Source organism: Corvus cornix, chromosome 1A, assembly GCF_000738735.6.
Source record: "Corvus cornix cornix isolate S_Up_H32 chromosome 1A, ASM73873v5, whole genome shotgun sequence".
Taxonomy (NCBI): Eukaryota; Metazoa; Chordata; class Aves; order Passeriformes; family Corvidae; genus Corvus; species Corvus cornix.
In genome coordinates this window covers 69,219,800-69,240,903 of record NC_047057.1, presented here as the reverse complement: position 1 = coordinate 69,240,903, position 21,104 = coordinate 69,219,800, and the positions used below count along the sequence as shown (strand labels likewise).

At 36.9% G+C, this 21,104-nt stretch overlaps 1 protein-coding gene across 2 annotated transcripts in view; it reads left to right on the top strand.

Annotated features, from left to right (window-relative positions):
* AEBP2 (AE binding protein 2) overlaps positions 1-10,820 on the top strand; it is a 43,293-nt gene extending 32,473 nt beyond the window's left edge. Inside the window, exons 5-9 of one of the 2 annotated variants that reach the window (XM_039570461.1) lie at positions 1,823-1,947; positions 4,685-4,752; positions 6,979-7,092; positions 7,350-7,416; positions 8,699-10,820. In XM_039570461.1, coding sequence (XP_039426395.1) covers positions 1,823-1,947; positions 4,685-4,752; positions 6,979-7,092; positions 7,350-7,404 — 362 coding nt within the window. In that variant the 3' untranslated portion in view covers positions 7,405-7,416; positions 8,699-10,820. The remainder of the gene's footprint in view (positions 1-1,822; positions 1,948-4,684; positions 4,753-6,978; positions 7,093-7,349; positions 7,417-8,698) is intronic. The other variant, XM_039570462.1, reaches the window with a different exon arrangement.
* The last annotated feature ends 10,284 nt before the right edge of the window (positions 10,821-21,104 follow it).

The following is a 21,104-nucleotide window of genomic DNA, read 5'->3' as shown; positions in this document are numbered from 1 at the left end:
CCCTTTTAACTGGTTACATTCATGGTGCAATAGAGATCTTATTTGTCTTAGATATTTTGATGTAGAATAATTCAGGATTAGAGTCCATGGCTTGCTTTCTCTTCTGGATTGCCTTTTACATGTTCCCTCCTTTATGTAGAGAGGCATTTAGAGCCAAATTTATTGAAAGTGTGTACCTCTAAAATAGGTCACAGTATTGCTATTCTGAAGCTACCTTGAATACAATATTGTCACTTGCTTTTCCACTGCAAAGGTGACACTGTAGTTATTAACAAGCATGATAATCGAGTTCACAGGAGGAACGTAAGAGAGATAAGGAAGCTTACTGTTCATGAAATTTACAGTAAGACTCTGCTAGTTCTGTAGGGCTTGGATTTTCATTTGGTAGGTTATGGTAGGATGATGTTAATCTGCTTGACTTAAGGAATTGATGTGTACTTGGAACTTGTATTATTAAGTAGGAAGGAAGATACTTAAATCCAATTCCTCAAAATAATTTTCAGAGTAAAAATGCATAGAAAATGCAACACTAATACCTAGTAAAGAGTAAATAAAATTATTCACACACTTCTGAAAAACTGCACCCTTTCTTCTGAGTTTGCTGAATGTTTTCTACTTTAAATCCTGGAGAAATTTGCTGTATGAAACAGAAAGCAAAAATTTGGGGTTGTTATTTTTCCCCTTCTTTCCATGCTCCCTCCTTTTGTCGCTCATATTTATTTATCAAATATTTATATGCTTGCATCACTGACCACCTGCAGCATGAGCTGTGGTCCTACATTGCCACTTAGAGCGAGACAACACTGCAGTGAGATGATTGCCTAATTGGCAGTGTCCAACTGAGATGGAGCAGGGACAGAACAGAATGTACAGATGAATGCTTACCAACTATCGGCCCCAGGAGTGTAGCAAATGCTAGCTTTAAGTGGAATTTGCAGTTCATTTTGAAATAATGGATGCAGGAATATAGAAGCTGTTTGAAATGAGGACAGCAGAACTTTGAATCACTGTGCAGATTTCAGGGTAATACATAGTTGATAATGTAATACCAATTCCTAGTTTTAATTTTTGTGTTTATTAAATAAATTACTACTCTCAAGTAAGGCTTAAAAATGTGAGTATTTTCATTCAGACTTTTTTGCTAATGTAATGGTATTACAGTTTTATATGGTATATTTTAAAACCTTAGTGTGAAATATTTCTAATATGTAAATATGTTATTTTTTTAGTTTTAAGTACTTTTAGTGTATAATTGATGGACCTTCTTTTACACCCTAAATCAAAATTCAATAATCTTTTTACTGTTCAAGAAATAATTAACTGTAAAAGTCCTTTTCTGAAAGGAAAAGGTCTTTATAATGCCTGCTGGTTTTAGACTGGCTGTAAAATCTCAGATGGATGTTAGTTGTGCTTTACTCATTATAAATTAAAGGATAATATGTGATGCAGTTGGTGTTTCTTGGCTAAAAAATGTTACTAATAGTCAAAGGACATGTACTCAGAAAGAAATGTGCAATAGTGTGGAGTTTTTCACCTGACTATTCAGCATTATTGAAACTTAAACGGGTGGATGTAGTTACATTTTTGGAAATAGCTGTTTCATCCACAGGGAGTGTGTTTTGACCAAACTTGAATTGAGCTTCTCTTGGAGTAATTTCTCCCTCTCAGTAAAATTAATGTTTGCAGCTCTCTGACAAGGTAGTGCTACTGACATAATGATAAATTATTTACTAATTACACTTCAGACCTATTTACATGCTTGAATGTGTTTGAATGCTTTGAATGTGTTGAACACTAAGGATCTCTTTTCCTTTTTTTCCAGCAAGACCTCATGACTTCTTTGATGCACAAACACTGGATGCTATAAGACATCGAGCCATCTGCTTTAATCTCTCAGCACATATAGAAAGTTTAGGAAAAGGCCACAGTGTTGTATTTCACAGTACTGTAAGTATATATATGATGCATTCTGTTTGTTTACCTTTGTGTCTGAAAAATGTAATCCTTCAGAAAGATTTATGTTTTCCTCTTACTGCTGGAGACATTTAATCAGAATTAAACAATAGTGGCTATTTTATATTGTTGACTTGTCCACTGCTATTAGTAAATGAACTTCTAAGAAGTATTGGTGGTAGTTGTTCTAGCTCACAAATTGAATGGACTGAAACATTTCCTGTCTGATCCACTTGGGGAATATCTAACAGCAGCTTGGTGTGGCAGGAAAAAAATTGGTTCTATCTTCTAAATAAGAATGCAGTTTAGATGGTATTTCCATGTGTGACAGTGCTAATTTATCACAAGAAGTATTTTGGGTGTACAATTGAATATTTAAAGATGCTGATCTGAAATATGTTTTTATTCCCTTTTTTCTCCAGTTTAAAAGATATAATCCTGCATAAATGTATTCCTGTCCCTATTTTTTTATTTTTAAAAACTTACCACCAAAATATCAGTGCTAGAAGGAGGCAAGAACCAAGTGGGGAACTTGTGTTTGCATAGGAAAGACGTCAGTATTAATTTAGAAGCGTTCAAAGCAGGGATAAAGTACTGAATTGGGGTAGAAGGATCAGAAGATAAAAGAGTTGTATAACCTCAGGTTTTCTTAAGCATATTTGGAGATGAGGATATGTAAAAAGCGGAGGCTTGGCTGAAGAAGAGAAGTAGGAGATGGGAAAAAATGGGGAGGGATGGTTTTTAACTGGTAGAATAGTCCAAACAAGGACTGCAGACTGACATGTCTTCAGCTACAGCTTAATCTTAGTATGGGATTCAAACTCTTGAACCATCAGTCTCTTTCCATAAATAAAAGATTATTTGGTATGCATGAAACTTACTTCACTTTGTTCTGTGAGACTGATGAATGTTCTAAATACCTGTGGGCCTGTATTGGAAATCTTTTCCAAATGATTTCTGCTGAACTTTATGTGCATTGAGCACCAGCTGCAAGTGGAGATTGCAGGTGGTTTAGCTGTTACTGTATTCAAATCTCATTCTAGTTTTCCTGGCCAGCGTGGATTTTACAATGCTGTGAGAAAAGCAGATTCTCTTCCAATTCACAGCTTGCTTTAATCCAAAAGGTTATCCAGTCAGTCTACTCAGTTGTGGAAGAACAGCTCTGGCTATTGGAAGAATTCGTAAGGAGGTGGAATTAGAGGGAGGAATCTACTCTAAAACTGCTTCAAATTAACTTGAAGGAAGTGGTGAAAATCCTTTTAGCTCATCCGTGCATGCGTCACTCGATGGTAGGAGGTTGATTAGATCTGAAATTGCTTAGACCTCTGTTGTGGGAGAGGTTGTACCAGTGGGAGAGCTGCTCTAGGATTCCAGCCCCATGCTGCACTTGGCTGCTGTATTTTGGTGTGCTGGCTTGTGCTGGACATCAGCTTTGTTGATGAGACTCAGCCTAAAATCAGCTTTAAGAAGAAAAGGTAGGCTAGGAGCACTTTTGTGGATGCGTACTGTTACAGTGAGCTAATGACACTTCAGATGCAAGCACTTACTCATTTTGCATCACCTACAAGCATTAGGACACGGAATTTGAGTGGTGACTGACTAAATGGTATAATACGGTCATGTGGTCCACCTTCAGATGAAGAAAAAATGTGCAATTATCAGAGATACTCATTTGAAAGGAGGAAAATACAAAGATGAAATTGCCTTGCTGTCTGAAAACAGACATAAATGATGTGGCTTTATTGTTTTAAGCAGCGTAAGAATAATGCCAGCACAGTGCAGTATCTTTCAGGACAGATATTCTAATACAAAGAATTTCTAAGCAGTCACTGTAGATACCTTTCATGCCTCTGAAAAGGCACATCCTTTCATTTATATATACTTTTTTAAACACATCCTTTTCTTTGTAGATGTGGAGAGATTTAGAATGCAGTCATTAAAAAGACCTTTTCAAAAAAAATGTGTTTGCCATCCAGAATACACTTTTGACTTGATTATGGGTTTTTTTCTCCTTGCTTTTTTTAAATTGAGACAAATTCTTTGATTTTAATTGTCTGAATTGTTAGATGGAAGAAACCAAGCACATCTGGTTAACCTAAGGAACAGATATTACACTGATTAAAAAAATATAACTTATAGGTTACCCTGTCATGCCACCCCCAACCTTTGAAATGGCGTGAATTAATTCTCTAGAATATTTGAACACTAAACTGTTTTTTGGTTTTAGCTCTTTTAGGTATTTCAGTTCTGTGGCCACATGCATTTTAACTAGCTTACATTGTTTTGATATATTGGAACTTTGTAAGACAGTAAATGAATACAGGGAGATGCCTACCAATTTACAGTGAGAAACTGTTTTCTTTTTCCAGAAGAGGTCAGCAAAACTCCACGTCTGATTTGAGACAACTTTGATGCACATTTCCTTTGAATTTCCATTTTGTTTCTGGGACAGTGCATGAAATGTAGAGAGTATAGTAAGAATATTTCCAAATAAAGCTGTATTAGGTATACATCTTCTGGCTGAATTGTGTTTTTCACTTTAAAACTTACATGGACTTAAGTTCTTTGCAAAACAATTTCAAGTCTTCAGAGCACATTTATTGCAGACACAGAGCTTTCAATGAGTATAGCAGTGTGCTTTCTTTGACTGTCTAGTTGGACATGAAGAACTGCAACTTTTGAGCAGGAAATCTGGAATTTGATTTTAATTATGATTTTGTAATCATTATAGGTAATAGCTAAAAGAAAAGAAGATTCTGGCAAAATAAAACTCTTGCTTCATTGGACGCCAGAGGACATGTGAGTATATTGCTAGTGATATGTTTTAAATGGGGAAGGATTTACAGTGGGATCAATGAAGTGTTTGTGCCTTTGAATATTTGAGTTAAAGTTAATATTTTTAAAATGCTTTTCAAAAAGTAATTTAGAAGTTTAGAAATTAATAAACAATGAGTTTATTGATTTTTACCTTCACTTTCAAGTCTTTGGGCTCTAATACCAGTTCAGTTCAATTTGCATCTGTATTTTTAATGCATTTTGTCACAAGTTTCAATTCATCTTGAGAGAAAAAAGCTAAAATATTCTTATAAAATGGGCAGTTTTTGGATTCCTTTTAGGACAGATGGTAGTACTATCTATAACAGCATTCTGAAGTTACTCTTTTTTAAAACTTAAAGATAAGGACAGTTAATTTTATTTTAAGATAAGCATTAAGAAGTATGCAACACTGGGAACATGAAAAATAAATAAAGGAGCAATTTTTTTAAATACAGAGTCCAAAGAGTTTTTTGCTCACGCAAATGAATTCAGTTTTAGAATCCCTGCATTGGAGAAGACAGGTTATTCAGTAATGTTAAGGCATTCCCAATGGAATTTAGATTCGGTTGGTCAGATCAGAGGAATAATGTGATTTATATTGCTGTTTGTTGCATCTTGGTTGGGTTAGATAGGTTAGATAGAGTGTATTTCATGCACTGAATGATGTAGTTTTGAATTACTGAGTATTCAGTTCATCTTGATTATTGCATTTAAGCAGAGGAAATGCCAAGGTATCCTGGCACCTCCTGTCAGTCTGTCTTACACTGTCAGGGTACTCACGCTTCAGAAAGTGGAATGCACTCATGGTGATTCCTTTCCACTCCACTGAGCTTTTTATCAGCCTTTCAGGTGGAGCTGGGAGTAATGATTTAACTTTTACTCTGAGTCCTGTTGAGAAACTATTAGAAGTTCTCCAGTTTATCCATACATTTAGGGTATTTTTCAGGAAAAGTAAATGCAAGTCTTTAAGTTGTTTCTTCTACAAGAGGGAGATAACTTTTAGTGGGTTGGGAGAGTGGGGGTTGTTTCGTTGGTTTTGGTTTTATTTAAGAGCAGAAATTTATTTTTGGTGCCAGTAAATCAGCTTACTGAGTTGTTGTCTCTCTGTGTATTTCAAATAGTCTCTGCATGTGAAAAGTTTTCATATTTGCTGTTTGCTTCTTGAGCATATAGTTACTACTGAAAATGTCTTCCCAATGGTGGTTGTCCAAAAACTGATTTTTGGCTTTATTTAAAAAACTTGTATGATGTTTTTCCACCTTTCATGATCCGTAAGACTTAGTGAGTAAATGGATTGCCTGCTGGGTTGTTCTCACTCCCCCCTGCCCTGTTGTTTTTTCTTTTTTTTCTTCTACCTTCATCTGAAAAGTTTAACTGGAGAAACTCCTTCTTCTGCTGGGTTAGAGGTTCTTGATTTCATTTCATGTTTTGAATAGCTTAACCAAAATTTGAGTTGCAGCTAACTTTCATACAAAGTGAAATCTGCAAAATACAGATTCAGTGAAATAATTTGGAAAAGTCTGTGAAAGTGCATTTGGCTTTGGTCAGAGAAAGAGCTGTTACATTTAGTTTTAAGTGTTGGGCTTCTCAATTTGAAACCTGTGTGAAAAAGTTAGACACCTTAATTACAGTGTAAACTCCTCTCCCAAACTGAAGTTAATCTTTGGCTTCTAGGACATGTAGAAAATTTTAAAAACCCCACCAAAAACCCACAGAAGAAGATAATCAAACAATTAACTTCAGCAAAGTTGGAGCATTTTGCTGTTGAAACCTTTGAGCTTGGAGCAAGCAAATTAGTGTAACTGAAAGCTCAGTGCCTGCAGTGTATTCTGTCCTTTAATTGAAGAGAATCAACTAATTTTATACCCGGTAAAATAAATTTTTTTCAAAGGTCTGATCGTTTTTTCTGTTACCCATTTTCACCTTAAATTGTTACAGTGGGGAATGTAGTGCCATTTTCATTGTACACTTGGAATATACTTCAGGAATAAGCTAAATTCTGTTCAGTATCTTTTTCAAACTGACAACCTGAAAAGCTTTGAACTATAATGTGTAAAGATTGGCTGCCTTTCCTCACTCCATTGAAGATGCTTTTTAACCAGGGAAATGTGAAATTTGCTTCATATGTACTAGTTTACCATGTAATTTTATGGTAAGAAAAACAGTTGATCTTTTTTGAATATTTTTATTTTATTTATTTGTTCATAGTCTGCCTGATGTGTGGGTAAATGAAAGTGAGCGACATCAGTTAAAAACTAAAGTAGTTCATTTATCAAAACTACCAAAAGATACTGCCTTGCTTCTGGACCCAAACATATACAGGTAACATCTTAACTTTGAAACTTTCTTTACTTGAATGTAATCTTAAGCCTCACTTAACTTTTTGACGTTGGAAAATCAGGATTGCTAATGTATTATACACCAGATCAGGGAGCCTTGGTACTGTAAACGTCCAGGAGTTAAGTTCTGAGGTCTTAAGTTATTTCAGAATTACTTCTTGAACTAAACTCTAGTTACTGAGAAACGGGGAATGTGTGTATTTACCAAGTGTATTTTACTTTTTTGTGCTTGGTGTACAGAAATTCTAGTAAAGGAGGTACATACAGTGGAATCCTGAAAGATCACTTCTGTTAAGATCACATACTGGTTTGTATACCAATTTTTTTAAAGTCCAAATTTATCTTTCCATATGATATTCAGCTGTAATACATGCAGTATTACCTTGAAATTTGTACTTGTATTCAAGTACTGTTATTTTTTTATTACAAGATTCTTTATAGGGGACAAAAGGGAACAATCCATGTTACTTGTCTTTAAGCTACTTTCACATTTCTGGTTTTAGGCCCTCAGATTGGCTTCTAATCCATCTGGTTTCTAATAATTTCCTGATTCTCCTCCCACCCCTTTATTACTGCTCTCCCATGATTGTCAGTACTCACAGTTCTGTGTGTACAGTTTTTAAAGGTAATCTGAAATGCTTAATTCATTCTGAAATTTTGAGCATCCATAGAGAGATATTTATGTGATTATATTAAAAATCCATGAAAATGGGTTGTGGAAAGAAAGTTTATCATAACAGAAGTTCAGTGTTCCGATGTTTCTTCCTTAACATCCAGTGACCAAGAGTCTCAAGGAGTAAATAAAACACTAATCTGAGGTCTTTCAATGCAATAAGCCTTTCAGTTCACCTTTAATATTCAGTGTATTTCACTAATCAAATTAATGCAAACTTGCTTTACAATATGAAAACAAATCCTACTGTATTTGCTATCTTTGTAAATGTGTTTTCAATACTTACCTTAGTCTATGATTCATTGATATTAATCGTAAAATCACAAAAATGTTATGGCAAAATTGGATTGTGTTTTAAAGCTGCTTAACACAGTGATTTTTATTATATAACTGAGGTGTTAATAATTTTATATTGATTACCTTTGCCAAGCCTGGTAGGTTAGTTTGCTTTGGAAAAAAAAAACCCTTTTAAAATAAAAATTTAATGATCTCTGGGATTAAGTCCTTGGAGAAAAATTAGCAAACCTTTCTATCTCTCCCAAATAAAATTAAGGTCCCTACATGTAATGTTGTACTCTATTTTTAGCAGTATGGATCAGTCTGTGATTGAAATGAGCTTTTGGGACCAGCTCAGGGAGCTTAATGATACAAATTTAAAAACCAAAACTTTGCAAGAGGAAAAGGTAGTTAAAGAAATTCAGTAGCAGCTATTAATGTCATGCTAAAATGTCATGCTTTAATAGAAAATTTGAAATAATTACCTGAAATGTACAGTTCTATGAGATCATCTGAAATGGCTCTTGGTTTTAATCAAGTGAAAGTAGATTTTGTATAGTCATGATTTCATAGTATATTCAGCTGACTGCTGTATACATCACTGGGCCTTAATGTAAAGCTGTACCATCTTCTTTTACAGAACAATGCCCCAGAAGAGGTTGAAGAGGTAAAAACCAAGCAAGTGGGGACACCTGCAGTCTTAGTCACTGACAATGGATTTAGAAATAAAGTTGCACATTAGTCAAATCCCATCTTTTTTTCTTTTTCTTTTTTTTTCTTTTTTTGTTTTTGTTTTTTTTGTGTTAGAGAAATATTTATGCTTAGTGTAAACATTCTGTGAATGAAGTTGATGCTTCCGTGGAATATATTAATATATTACTGTATATCCACATTTTCATGGAATGGTACAGTGGGAGACTGAGCAAACACTCTTCTGGCAACTTAGTGGAACAACTAAAAGGCTTTGCATGCTTGCTTCTTTAAGCTGCTTTTTTCTTTAGTGAATACAGTAGTCTATATTTGATGAAAAGAAAAAGTAACCATCACCATTTACTCCCAATTCCCAGGAGAACTGTTAACAAGCTATTGGGCTTCCTGTCAATATTAACTAAATCTAACTCATGCCAGACAATAGAACAGCTACCAAGGGATTATCCTGTTGCCCTTTGAGTATGGTGGATAGTAATCATTCGTCATTTGTAATCTTGTGTCCTTTTGCCGATCCCTAAAATATGTTGGATTATGATGTTGAAACAAATGTTGATGGAATGCTTGTCTTTTCCAGTCAACTCTGAATACATATAGTACGGTCTCAAGATGTTAAGAGTGTTGCAGTCTGTCTGACCCCCTTTGCAGGAGTAGTATAGTGTGTTAATCAGATCTGCTTTGATGTGATCCGTATCAATGGACAGGTTTGGAAAAACCTCGATGTAAGCAGTCAGTGTTACTGGTGATTTATTTTGCTTTTTTGACCCTCTAGGATCCCCCTTCACTTGTAAAGTATACTTTATTTGGCCTAATGTTTTCTAGATGTAAAGAAAATGGTATTTTTAAAAAAAAATAATCTAGAAATTCAATCCTTTATGCACCAAAGTTGGCTTTGAAAAGGAAAGTAAAATCATTTTCTTGCTTAATAAGCAAGAAGCCGTGGATTTTTTTTAACTGACAAATAGAGATGCGTCTAACCTGTTAGTCTTTGTATGGAGACAAAAATGTTGCATATAGATAATAGGACATTGCTTGTAAATATTTCAGCAGATTTGTAATATATTTTTATATTATGAAATGTACTGTAGATGTTTTTCTAGAGGCATGAAAGTTAAAATGTATATATTACGGTAGAAATAATATTGAAGGATATTGTAATTCACTAGTGCTGCCAGAAGAATTGTTTAAAAAAAGCACCTTCCTTAACAGTAAAAATCCTTCTTTTACATACCTAAGGGACTATATACTACTGTTAGTATCTGTTGTAAGAACAAAAATACATTGAACATCCTTCCCAGAAATCTTAGAGGGATGAATAGTACCCATAATTAATTCATGGCGCTCCTTTCTAATAGTGAACACAGAATTAGTTTTTTCCTTACTGTAGGAAGGAACTAATATGTAAAATTTGTATGGATATATGCAGTCAAACTGCAGAGTTAGTCCTCCTTATTGGGGAGGAATTTACTACAGTGAAACTAATAACCAGCAGTTTTTACACTAAATTTTTATTAAATAGATTAAGACTTAAAGTAACCCTTTGGTTGCAGAAGTGAGCATATCCTAATGTAACACAAATGCATTCTGCATTGGTACTGACACGAGTCTTACTTAGCTCCAGTGGGTTAAAAATGTTACTTATATACACAAAAAAATAATCTTATCAACGTATGAAGTGCAGATTAAAAGCACCACTAATATAAGATGTTCTGGAATGGTTGTTTAATAAGGGTATTATTCATAAAATCTGTAGTGACGTGACTTTATTTTTGGAAAAAAATGCAGTGTTTTGGTTTTTTATTTTTTTGCTTGAGCACTTCACCTACTGCTTTTTCTGTACCTATAAAGTAATCCGTAATCTTTGTTTCTTTTTTTTGAATTTGTTATAAAATTGCCAAATAGAAGTGTTTCAGATATAGTTTGTATTTGTATTTTTTTAATTTTATTGCTTCATGAGTTTCTTGTAAGTCATTTATAATTGACAGATGATTGTAGACCTTGCCTGAGTATTTTTTCTAATAAAACAAAGCAAACAAACCTCATAAGCTTCAAAATTGTAAGTTTTCAATGAAGTTTTCAAAAACAAATATAAAAATGACTGTTTCCTCTGTAAGTTGTAACACACACCTTTACAGAATGGGGAATTCATGGATTCAAGTCACGTGGTGTTCATGTAAAATGTGGCTTTTCCTGGGTTTGGGAAAAGTATAATCTGGTGTTCTCATGGTAGAGTTTCTGCTTTGGAAGGAAAAATCAGTTTAAATAACAAACATCTGTGAAGAAATGGATACATTGGAGTTAATTAAACTTTACGTAACAGTCAGAAGGTAAGTGGACTTTTGGCTGGTTTTTACCTTGAAGTTATCAAAGTGAATTGCTAAAACTATTTATGCTTGAAAGTTATTTGTATTCTACAAATTTTGGAATTATTTGGCAGTGTTTTGTTTCAAATGCCAGTCCTGTTCTCTAAAGCTCTGCTGCAGTTTTTGTGTGTGCCCCTGGGTAGAGTTCACTTTTGTTGGAATATCAGGTACATGGAACTGGCACAGTGTGCTGGGAGGCACTGATCACTTTGTTCTGAAAATCTTATTCTTACTCTTGAAAAGTGTTTCTGAAATAATTGGCCTCTCCCCTTTTAAGTGATTCCATGTGCTTTGTTGTGGGATGTTTGGGATGTAATATTCAAAGGTTTCTCCCTGTCTTTCTCAAGAACATTTTTTTAATATTAGGTTTTCCAGACGTTTACAGATTGCATTCCCTCCCAGCTTGAGTGTTTATTTTCTTTGTAGAGAAATGTCAGCTCCTTGAAAGTCACACTTTTCAGGAGTTGCAGTACACACAAATACCGTGTTCAAAATCGCATTCTTTTGGAATGTGTTGGCTTGAATTTTACAGTTTTCTAAAATGGAATAACAGGATTTTTGAGTGAGGGATGGTGTTTTGGGATCGAAGACCAGTTCTGCCTGTTGCTTAAGTGGATGGAAATTCTTGTCTGGGAAAACTTGCTGGCATTTGGGCACAGCACACAGCTGATTGTTTGAAACTAGATCTTACTCTGTTTGCTACAGCACCTTAATAATCCATTTATTAAAGACACAGCAGGAACAGATCAATATTTTTCTTATACTTACTTTGCATATAATTTTCTCAAATTACTGTGGGTCTTCCAGATTTTGGCCAAATTGTGCAATAGGTTGCACTCTGTTTTTCTTCTGTAGTCCATGAAGTAATTGTATCAGTCATTTCAATTTGAATTGCACATTAATTCTGGACTAGCTTCATTTGGGAACAAACAGGTGAATTGTGTTCAAACATGCATTGTTTTTAAAAATAGAAATTCTGGTTGATTTCTGTTCCCTTCAGCTTTTCAGTAGCATGTATGAATTAATTAGTGCAGAAAACTGCTGGTTTTAATACTTCAGTCTGAAATTGATGATTTATTTTCACTTAATGCTTTCTTGCCTTGACATTTTAAATTAGTAAATGAACCTATCCTGAGTATTCCTCTTGTCATATTAATGTATGACAAGTACAACAGAAGAAGACAATTGTGTAATAGGAAAGTTGGTTTTAAAAAAGCAGCTGAATCTGTGGCTTCTTTCAGCCACTGGTGTTTATTTATTCCAAGCAAAGGATATTCTGGTAAACTCTGTTGAATCAACTTTTGATAAAAGTTCTGTATTATGTTTTGGAGGAGGGGGAGATAAGCACCACCTGCACTACTGTTTTGAGCAACGCAAAAACTTGTATTGCAACCTCAAAGTAGTTTAATTTCTAATTTCTGAAATTATTTAAAAATAGATACCAATTCTGATATATAGCAGCTTACTGTCCTTTTCAGGGGTGATGGCAGAATTGGGAGTCACCTGTTGTTGTTCACAAGGCTCCTGGTGCTGAGCTGTCTTGTTGTTCCTGGAGTGACTCAGCCCGGTAGTTGATGTTATATCTTGGGTGCTGACTTGGAATAAGAAGGGAAGAAGGAGATGCTGGTTGTGAGTTTGGTGGCTGATAGAAGGTTGGGAGTTCATAATACTGTGCTCAGGTCTAGACTGGAAGGAACAGTGACCTACGGATCTCTTCTAAGGCTCTATGCTTAATTTTTTAATTTTCTGTTTTCCTGTATTTTAAGTCAAAAAGAAAAGCAGTGTTCTGGTCTAGCCTGTTGTTTTGTCCAGTGCTGTTTTGCTGCCAGCAGTGCAAGTTTCTCATTTCCCCTTCTCTCCCATGTACATCCATGCACTTATCTCTAACTCTTACCCAGAGAAGAGTTTAAATCAGAATGTGTCCAGTGTCATAATGTAACTTACAGTGGAGTAAGGAAGTGTAGTTCTAAGAGTAAGGAGAATGAAATTGTGTTGATTGCGTACAAAAAGTGGACTGTTTGGGCTGTTGGTTGTCAGCCAGTTACGGATAAATTCAAGTCCTGCAGTTGTTTGTGAAGATTAATACGCTGTGATTGATGCTACATTATTTGTTTTTCCTATTTCTAAAACTGGCCCTCTGAACTTTTGTAAATCCTCCTCGGTAGTAAAGTAACAAGTACTAAGTAATATGATAAATCTGTTTATTTCATCTCAAATGAGAGATAATTGCTGATAACATCCCCTTGTCTTGACTTGTGTACAGGAGATTTGAGTCCTGTCTGTTGGATGCTGTTCAAAAGAATTGTCAGATTTTAATACCCTTTTGTCATGATGTTTTGCCTGTGTTTGTAGCCTCAGTGGAGGATGAGAGATCCTCACATAGATTTACTGTGAAGAACCACCTCTAATTTGAGATGGTCAGTAGGCCTTCTGACTAATCAAGGGAAACCAGGGTGAGACTGAGAAAAAGATAAACTTGGAGACCTTATGAAATGATAAAAGAATATGCCTTTGGTCTGTTGGGTCAGCTGCCCTGATTCTGTCATGGGCAACCCCAGCCCACTCCCTGGCGGGGCAGCATGAGAAGCTGACAAGTCCTTGACTTAGTGTAAGCTCTGCCCAGCAAAAAATAAAAGATCAGTGTGATACCAGCACATTTGTCATCCTAAATCCAAAACAGCTCTGTACCAGCTACCAGGAAGAAAATAACTCCATCCCAGCCAAAACCAGGACATAGTACGAGAAATTTAATGCCCCTGTCCAGACTCTGAGATCTCATTTTTTCAGTGTCATTGCTCAGTCATGTTTTTTGGCTTGTTTCATCTGCATCGTGTCTAAGCTCATGTGGCTCAGTGGGATTTGCACAGACATATGGAGCCTCGTTGACTTTAGGAGGACGTCGTTATGGGTGTTTGACTTGTCTACCTCTGTTCAAATCTTGTTGTCTGAAACCCAGATTGTGAAATCAGGGGGAATGGAACATGATGTTGCTCATGATTCGTTTAAGCCAAAATGCTCAACGTGAGCCACTTAAACGTGTCTAGGCACTGAAATATATGTTTGGATTTACATAATTTCAAGGCCAAAAAATTAGTAAATGTATTGTTTTGGGAGCAAAGCCTTGGAATGTGAGATTAAAGACTGCCCCTAAGCAATAAAAGCATTTTGAACAGTTTTAATTTTAAAACACTTTGCAGCTTTTACTTTCTAGTGAGTGTGAGGCAGGGGCTTGGACCTTGCTTGCTTTTTCGTTCTTCATGTCATAAATATTCTCTCCTGGAGCATGGAAAATAAGTCAATTACACTTAAAACTGTTTCTTGTAGAGCAGATGTGTGCATACAGCAACTGTAGCTGAAAGCCCAAGTATTTAATTAGCAGTTGCCTGCAGCTGTATTCTTTCTTTTTAAACAAGTGAGGAGGTAGGAAAGCAGAAGAGGATGTCAGGAGACATTCTGCTGACAGTGAGCAAGTTCATGTGTAATTACTTAAAAAATTTTCCTCTGCCTCTGTGCTTGGAGCCATCATGTGGTGTTGCTGCCTTTTCATTGTGCTGTGCAGTCATCCATGAATTTCGTGTCCTCCCTGGTCAGGCACCTGTGCTGCCTCATTCAAGTAACATTTGATGGGGTTGTATGGCCTTAAGAAAGGAGGATCATAGATCTGAAGGGTTTTTAATAATCCTGTGCTCATCTGTTAGTTTTGTTGTAGCTCTTCCCTCTAGAGTTGTTAAGAGTTTGCCATTGATTTGGAGACTGAAGATTTATGTTGCAGTCAGAGCTCGGAGTCTGGAAAGACTTTCCTGTATGGATTTGCTGCTGGAGATGTAACATAGGCTCTATAGGTCAAATCCATGGTGGTGGTAGTTCTTTGTGTGTTTTACATCTCATTGACTAGTTAGAAATAGCTTTTAAAGTGGGCAGATGCAGATAAGTGTTTCATGTATGTTGTAAAAATTTCAAAGAGCTGCTTTGTGGGTAAAAGGTGGCATCTGTCTTAAACTAAACTGCATTTCTTGTTGTTCCCAAGTGAATTGCTGTGGAGAAAAGGTGCAAACAAAAGTTTACCTTGGGTGTTGCCTCATCTGGGTAATTACTACAAGCTGTACAAACTGCTCATAGTAGTTACTGATGTATTTATCTCCTTGGACCCCTCTTTTTTTTTTTTCTTCTTGGCTAAAATATTTGTTAATTGTAGTCTTAGAAGGCATTTCATCATTTACTAACTGTTACATGCATTTCAATGGGAGCTGATTTCAGCAGTAGAGGATTCAAAGATATTTTAAGCTGGAAGACAGTAAATACCAAGTAAATATCAAGGCATGCAGCCACACACTGTGCAGTTTACAGAAAGTACAAATGATGTTCCTGTCCCACCCCACTGTTCTCCCAGGTGCTCAGATCCCATATCACAGTACGTTTCCACTGTGTGTGTGTTTTAGGATCAAATTTAACTTCACAACAGTCTGTAACCAAAAGGTGGCAGCAGCCTACCACACTAAACTGTGCAGAAATTAATACATCACTCAGTGCTGAGGCTGCTGATGGTGTTTAGTTGCTTTTCTAAACCAGCCTCCTTGTGTGCAGTTTGGCTTGTTGATACAAGATGCAGTTGCGTATTAACAATTACCTTTTTTGGTTGGTCTGTGTCTCTCAGAGAGAGACACTGCCTTATCTTTTAATAAAACTGACTCCTAAGACTGAAAATCCTTGAAAGAAATATTTTGTTACCTAAGTGCTGAAAAGATTGAGCATTATTACATTTGTAAAATGTGGCTGGGTAATTAGGGTGCTTGGGCACTTCTCTAGTTACCTTTTCTTTCCAGTGATGCCCAAGATTTCAGTTTTGACCACCTGATCATTTTTCTAAAGGGCCATGACTGGAATTCTGTATTTTTTGTTCAAGTAGGTTGCATATCACATGTAACTGTTTAGGTAATCAGATTATTGGTGTTTGGGGTTTTTTTGCCCTCCTGAAATGAAAAATTGGGCAATTTCAGCGTGAACTGAAAACAAACAGACCGAAACCAAACAACTTTTATGTTCCTGTAAATTGCAAAGCTTTTTGGAATACTATCTACTTCATGAAAAATGCTGCTGGAATCAGAACCAAGGTTTCTTCTGTATCTGAGTAATCCTTTGACTGATAATGGACTTTTTGTCCATAAAATGGGTAACCATATACAAGGCAGGATTAAATCAAACTTCCAAAACTCACAGCTGCAGTTGCCCTTACAATTGTCCAGTAGTATTTGTAGAACTCTGAAGAAACCCTTTTTCCCAAAAAAGTGCTGTTACTTGGTTTGCTTTCTGCTGTATTTCTTGAGTGGTGTGAGGTCCCTAATGGCTTTTGATGCCCCAAAACTTTGCTGTGCATCTGCTGTTTTGTAGCAGTGACCTACATAAGCTCTATCCTTCAGTAAATGAAGGATGGTGGGGCGTGGTTCTGTTCCCAGTAAGAAAGGGAGTTGGTTTGCATTGCTGCAGGAGTGGTGCAGGATGATGCAGGGAACCCAGAGCTGCTGACGTGCCCAGGGAAGTGGGTGAGTCACCATCCCTGGAAGCGTTCAACAAAACGAGGATGCATTACTTGGGGTCATGGTTTAGTGATGAACAAGGCATTGCTGGGTTGACAGTTGGATCTTAGCTATTCCATGGTTCTGTGCTGTGCAGGGTCTCTCTTGCTTATGCTTAAAGCCTGAAATTCAAGCTGACGCCTCAAACACTGTCTTGCATGGCTACATGAGGAAAGACACAGCAGTGGCTAAGCTGTGCCCCACACCTAACCCAGGAACTGCAGACCCTGAGCCTTCTCTCATCCCAAACCCTCTGGCTGGTGCTCTCATTCCATCACTGAGCAGTTGCCTGGAAGGTGGCCAGTTTCTCACCACCTTCTCTGTGGCTTTCTAGGGATTCCAGTAATGTCACTGCCAAGTTTCTGGTGTACTCATGGTTAGTCTTGGGCTCTTTGCAGCTTCAGGTAGAGATCAGTTCACTGTGTGCAGTTGGGTCATACTTTTCCAGTTTCTAGACAACAATGAAGGCTAAAAATACGTGAGATTAATCACAGATAAGTGTGATACAAAGGCAACCCCTCAATTTGAACTTAAATCTTACTATTGCTATGTCAAGGACTTGCAAGGAGAAGGTGGTAAGAGGGAGGTTTCTTACACTGCCTCTTTTCTCTGCCTCCAGGTTCTTGACTTGATGGGGAGTGAACGTGTGTTTGTGGGGGGCTTGGCAAAGATTTCAGCTATGTAGGAATTCGTTGAGCCAAATTCAGTGTTGTTGTCCAGCTCAGTAGTCATCCAAAATGGGTGCAAAGCACTGCCAAAGCAGAAGTATAGAATTTATTTACTTGTTCTGCCATCATGTGAAAGGCAAGGGAGGACTACAAACCTAGAAATAATAATGGTATAGGGGTAAATGAGTCACAGTTGAAAACTAAACTGGAGATGTTCTGGGGGATTTTTCTCAGTGATAAATTTTTTTTTTTTTCCACATTTGTCCAAAGTAAGTTGTTTTCAAAGGATCCATGTGGTTTTGAGTTTTTGGGTATTAGCAAGGTGCTCATCAGAAGTTGCAGAAGAAATCAAATTGTCTTGTTTGTAATCCATGGTGCAAGTTGGTTTTTTTTTTGGTTTTTTGTGGTTTGTTTTTTTTTTTAATTAAAGCCTTCTCATCAGCATCTTTGTCTAAGTGGAAGGTGCATTTCCATGTGGATTTCCTCCCTGCCCCCAACAACAGTGGCATCACCAAATAGTCTTTATATTTTTAGTTTTATAACTTGGGTAGCTATTTCAGGTTCATCCCTGAAGTGCCTCCTGAATGTGAGTACACAAATGCTGAGTAACAAAGTCACAGATTGCCTGTGTAGCACAAAGCCAAAGGTCAGCTCATGTAAGGGGAGATTTGAGTCATAATAATGTGTATTCCATGGTCCTTTGTGTGTTTCATAGGATGTACTGTTGTCTTTATAGTGAGATCTATTTTTTTGTAGTTTGCACAGCCAAAAGGAGTGCATTTTTTCCTATTACTTTTTTCTTTTTAACAAACAAATCCACTGGTTGATGTGTGCTGTACACATGACAGTAATCTGGCAAGTGGTGGCGAGTATGTCACTAAATTTTGGCTGCATGCTTAGGAAAGGTTCAGGCTTTCACAGAGCTTAGGAAACTCCTGAAATTACAAGTCAGTTATCAGTGTATCTTTTTTGTGCACGGTTGCCATTTGTTTTCAATTATGGATAACTTTTTCCAAAGCTGATTTCATTCCAAGCAGTGCCTAAGCATGAGGTCAGTGAGGAGAAATGATTTCTTGGGCAGGTTTTATCTTTCCAGTGGTTAATTTATCACTTCTGTAAATAAAAGATAATCTAGACTCTGCATTCTTTTATATTTCATTGTTAAACTCCAGCCATGCCAAAGAGTAGCAACGGGCAAGATATTTTGCAGTCCTATAAAGAAAAAAAATTGCTAAGTGATAATCCCATTTTTATTCCAGATGGATGAGGTGATCCATTTCATATCCACCATAATTACAGTTTACGAAGCAGCCAACTCGATACACAAGCTGCCATCTGCACTTCATCAGTTTCTTTTATAACAAGGGACAAAGTTTTAGCTGTCAGTGGGACAGATGATGTGTGTTTTGAGTGATTGTATATTTTAAAAGTATAAATCCAAAAGTCAACATATCCTTCTGTTCTTATGTGTACTTTCTTCCTCCTTCCTCCTTTGAAGATCGATTGGCTTCAGTTTGGAGGGTTTTTTGTGGTCATACCACAAAAGAAGCTTTGCTGGTTTGGGACTTTTTTGGTGGTTTGTTTGGGGTTTTTTTAACAGAAAAGGGGCGGGAAAAGAACAAATGGTTCACAGGGAAAAAGCATGAAAGGTACCCTGACATTGCCAGCTTACTTCTGGTCTGACCTTCCTTAGATTTCCAGTGCTTAAACATCATCCCTATCTGGAGGCTTTTCAGGACAAATCTGGGGTGTTGGTAGAACAGAAAAACCATTTGCTATGCACCCTCTGTTGGTGTCCAGCAATTTCTTCTTCATGGGTTGTCATGATTCAACATCTACTCCAAATTTTTCCATTTTTACTCTGAAGCTGCAGTCCTCCATGTTTCCTCAGACTCCCTTTCTCTTGGGGCTGGCTGTGCTGTGACTTCCCAAGACACCAGAGACCACAAGGGGTTTGGAGGCAGAAGACCTGTGTTCTGTTACTGCATGGCTTAATAAACTTACTGGCAGTGGGTTTTTACCTTTTCCTGGTTTTGGCAGGTTTGCCAAAGTTGATGGAATTTGGTCCTGAGATTACCATCGCAAAGTAAGAACAGGGAGAAGGGAGGAGTGAAAAAATATGCTTCTTACAACCTTCTTCCTATCCATAACTGCTTGAAACTTTATTTCTGCTGATTAATGCTGAGTATAAAAATGTGTTTCCAAGCTTCCGTTGCATTCCAGCACAAGTGTTACACTATAGCAATCACAAAGGTTCCCTGCTGCTGTTAAAAATTGTTACAAAAAAGTAGCCACGCTCACTGAACAGGTGTTGAAATGCCACAAACCTCTCCTGTGTGACTTGATGCACAATAGGCTTCAGAAATCTATATACAAAAATAAATTGAGATGCAACACTTTGATATTGTTTTGATGGTCTACATCTTATAATTTTTTATTTCTATTGATTTGCATACACAGCTTTTCCCCCTCTATTTTCTAAAATGTTTTGAGGAAAGAAAATCCATTTTATCTTAAGTCTTCCACAAAGGAAAGGGTACTTTTTGTTCACTGTTCAAATGACTTTTATCAAGAAGTGACTAGAGAAACTTAGGTCTTTTCCCGAGACAGAGGTATAAAGTGTCATCTGCTGTGTACCTAAGACCAACTATCTTAACTACTATGCAGGTTAACCTAATCCTACTTGAGAGAATTAATGTGTAATCATCTGAGTGTTCTGTGGTGAATTTGTTGGAAAGGTACTCTCTGAAGATGGACCTCTTTTGTCAGTGCATCTGGATCTGAAAAAATGAATTTTCCCATAATCTTACACTGTTGCAAGATGCGAGTTCCTTGAGGTCAATTTTCTGCAGTGGCACCAGGGCTTTTCTTTGGCCAGGTGTATCTGAGAAAGGACATGACAGCAGCCTGGAAAGTGGCTGGGATAAAGATCCCTTTGTGCCTGTTATGCAGCCAGGCTCTGGTTTTCTCAGTGTAAAGTCAGCTTATAGTTCTAATGCATTACACCATACCATATTGGATGTCTTGTTTGGATGCGTAGATTTTTAAAAAAGAAAGAACACTTTTAGAGTTAAAGGAGGAAACAGTAAGGGTCTAGAACCTAAAAGAAATCTCTTTGATTACTTCATCACTGAAGAAATTCCCCCTCACTATCACTGAGGGGGAAACGTGCCCACAAACCACATAAAAAGGCAACTTGTCCTGCTGTTAATGCCTCCTTCTGCCTCTTGTTTGTCCTGCTAGTCAGGGGACTTGTAGTTACGTCTGTATGAACTTCTGGGTTCTGGCGTGATCGCTGGTTTTGCTGCATTCCTGGTCTGTTTAATGCTGTTAGATAAACGACCCCAAATGACTCCAGTCTTCTGGACCTGTTCACTATTATTAGCAAGGTTCCATGAGAAATCCAGGGGCTGATGCATTAAGCAAGTCCTTCAGTAAACACAAGTTATCAGAAAGTCCTGTTTTAGCAGCAGAGAGTACAGCATGTCTAGGGCTGATGCTTGAGTTAGCTGTATTAGTATTTCTAAATTAACAAAGTATTCACTGTGCTAAGCCTGTTTTATCAGGCAGCTGCCTTTGAGATGATTACGTGAAAGGAAAAATTTTGTAAGATTTTTTCAGCTCAGGCTTTGTTTTCCAGCCCTGAGATAGTGATAGATTAACTAGGCTTAGCCTGGAGTGTGTGTGTAAATGAGAGACAGCAGGCTCTCATGCATGAGTAAGAGTACATGTAG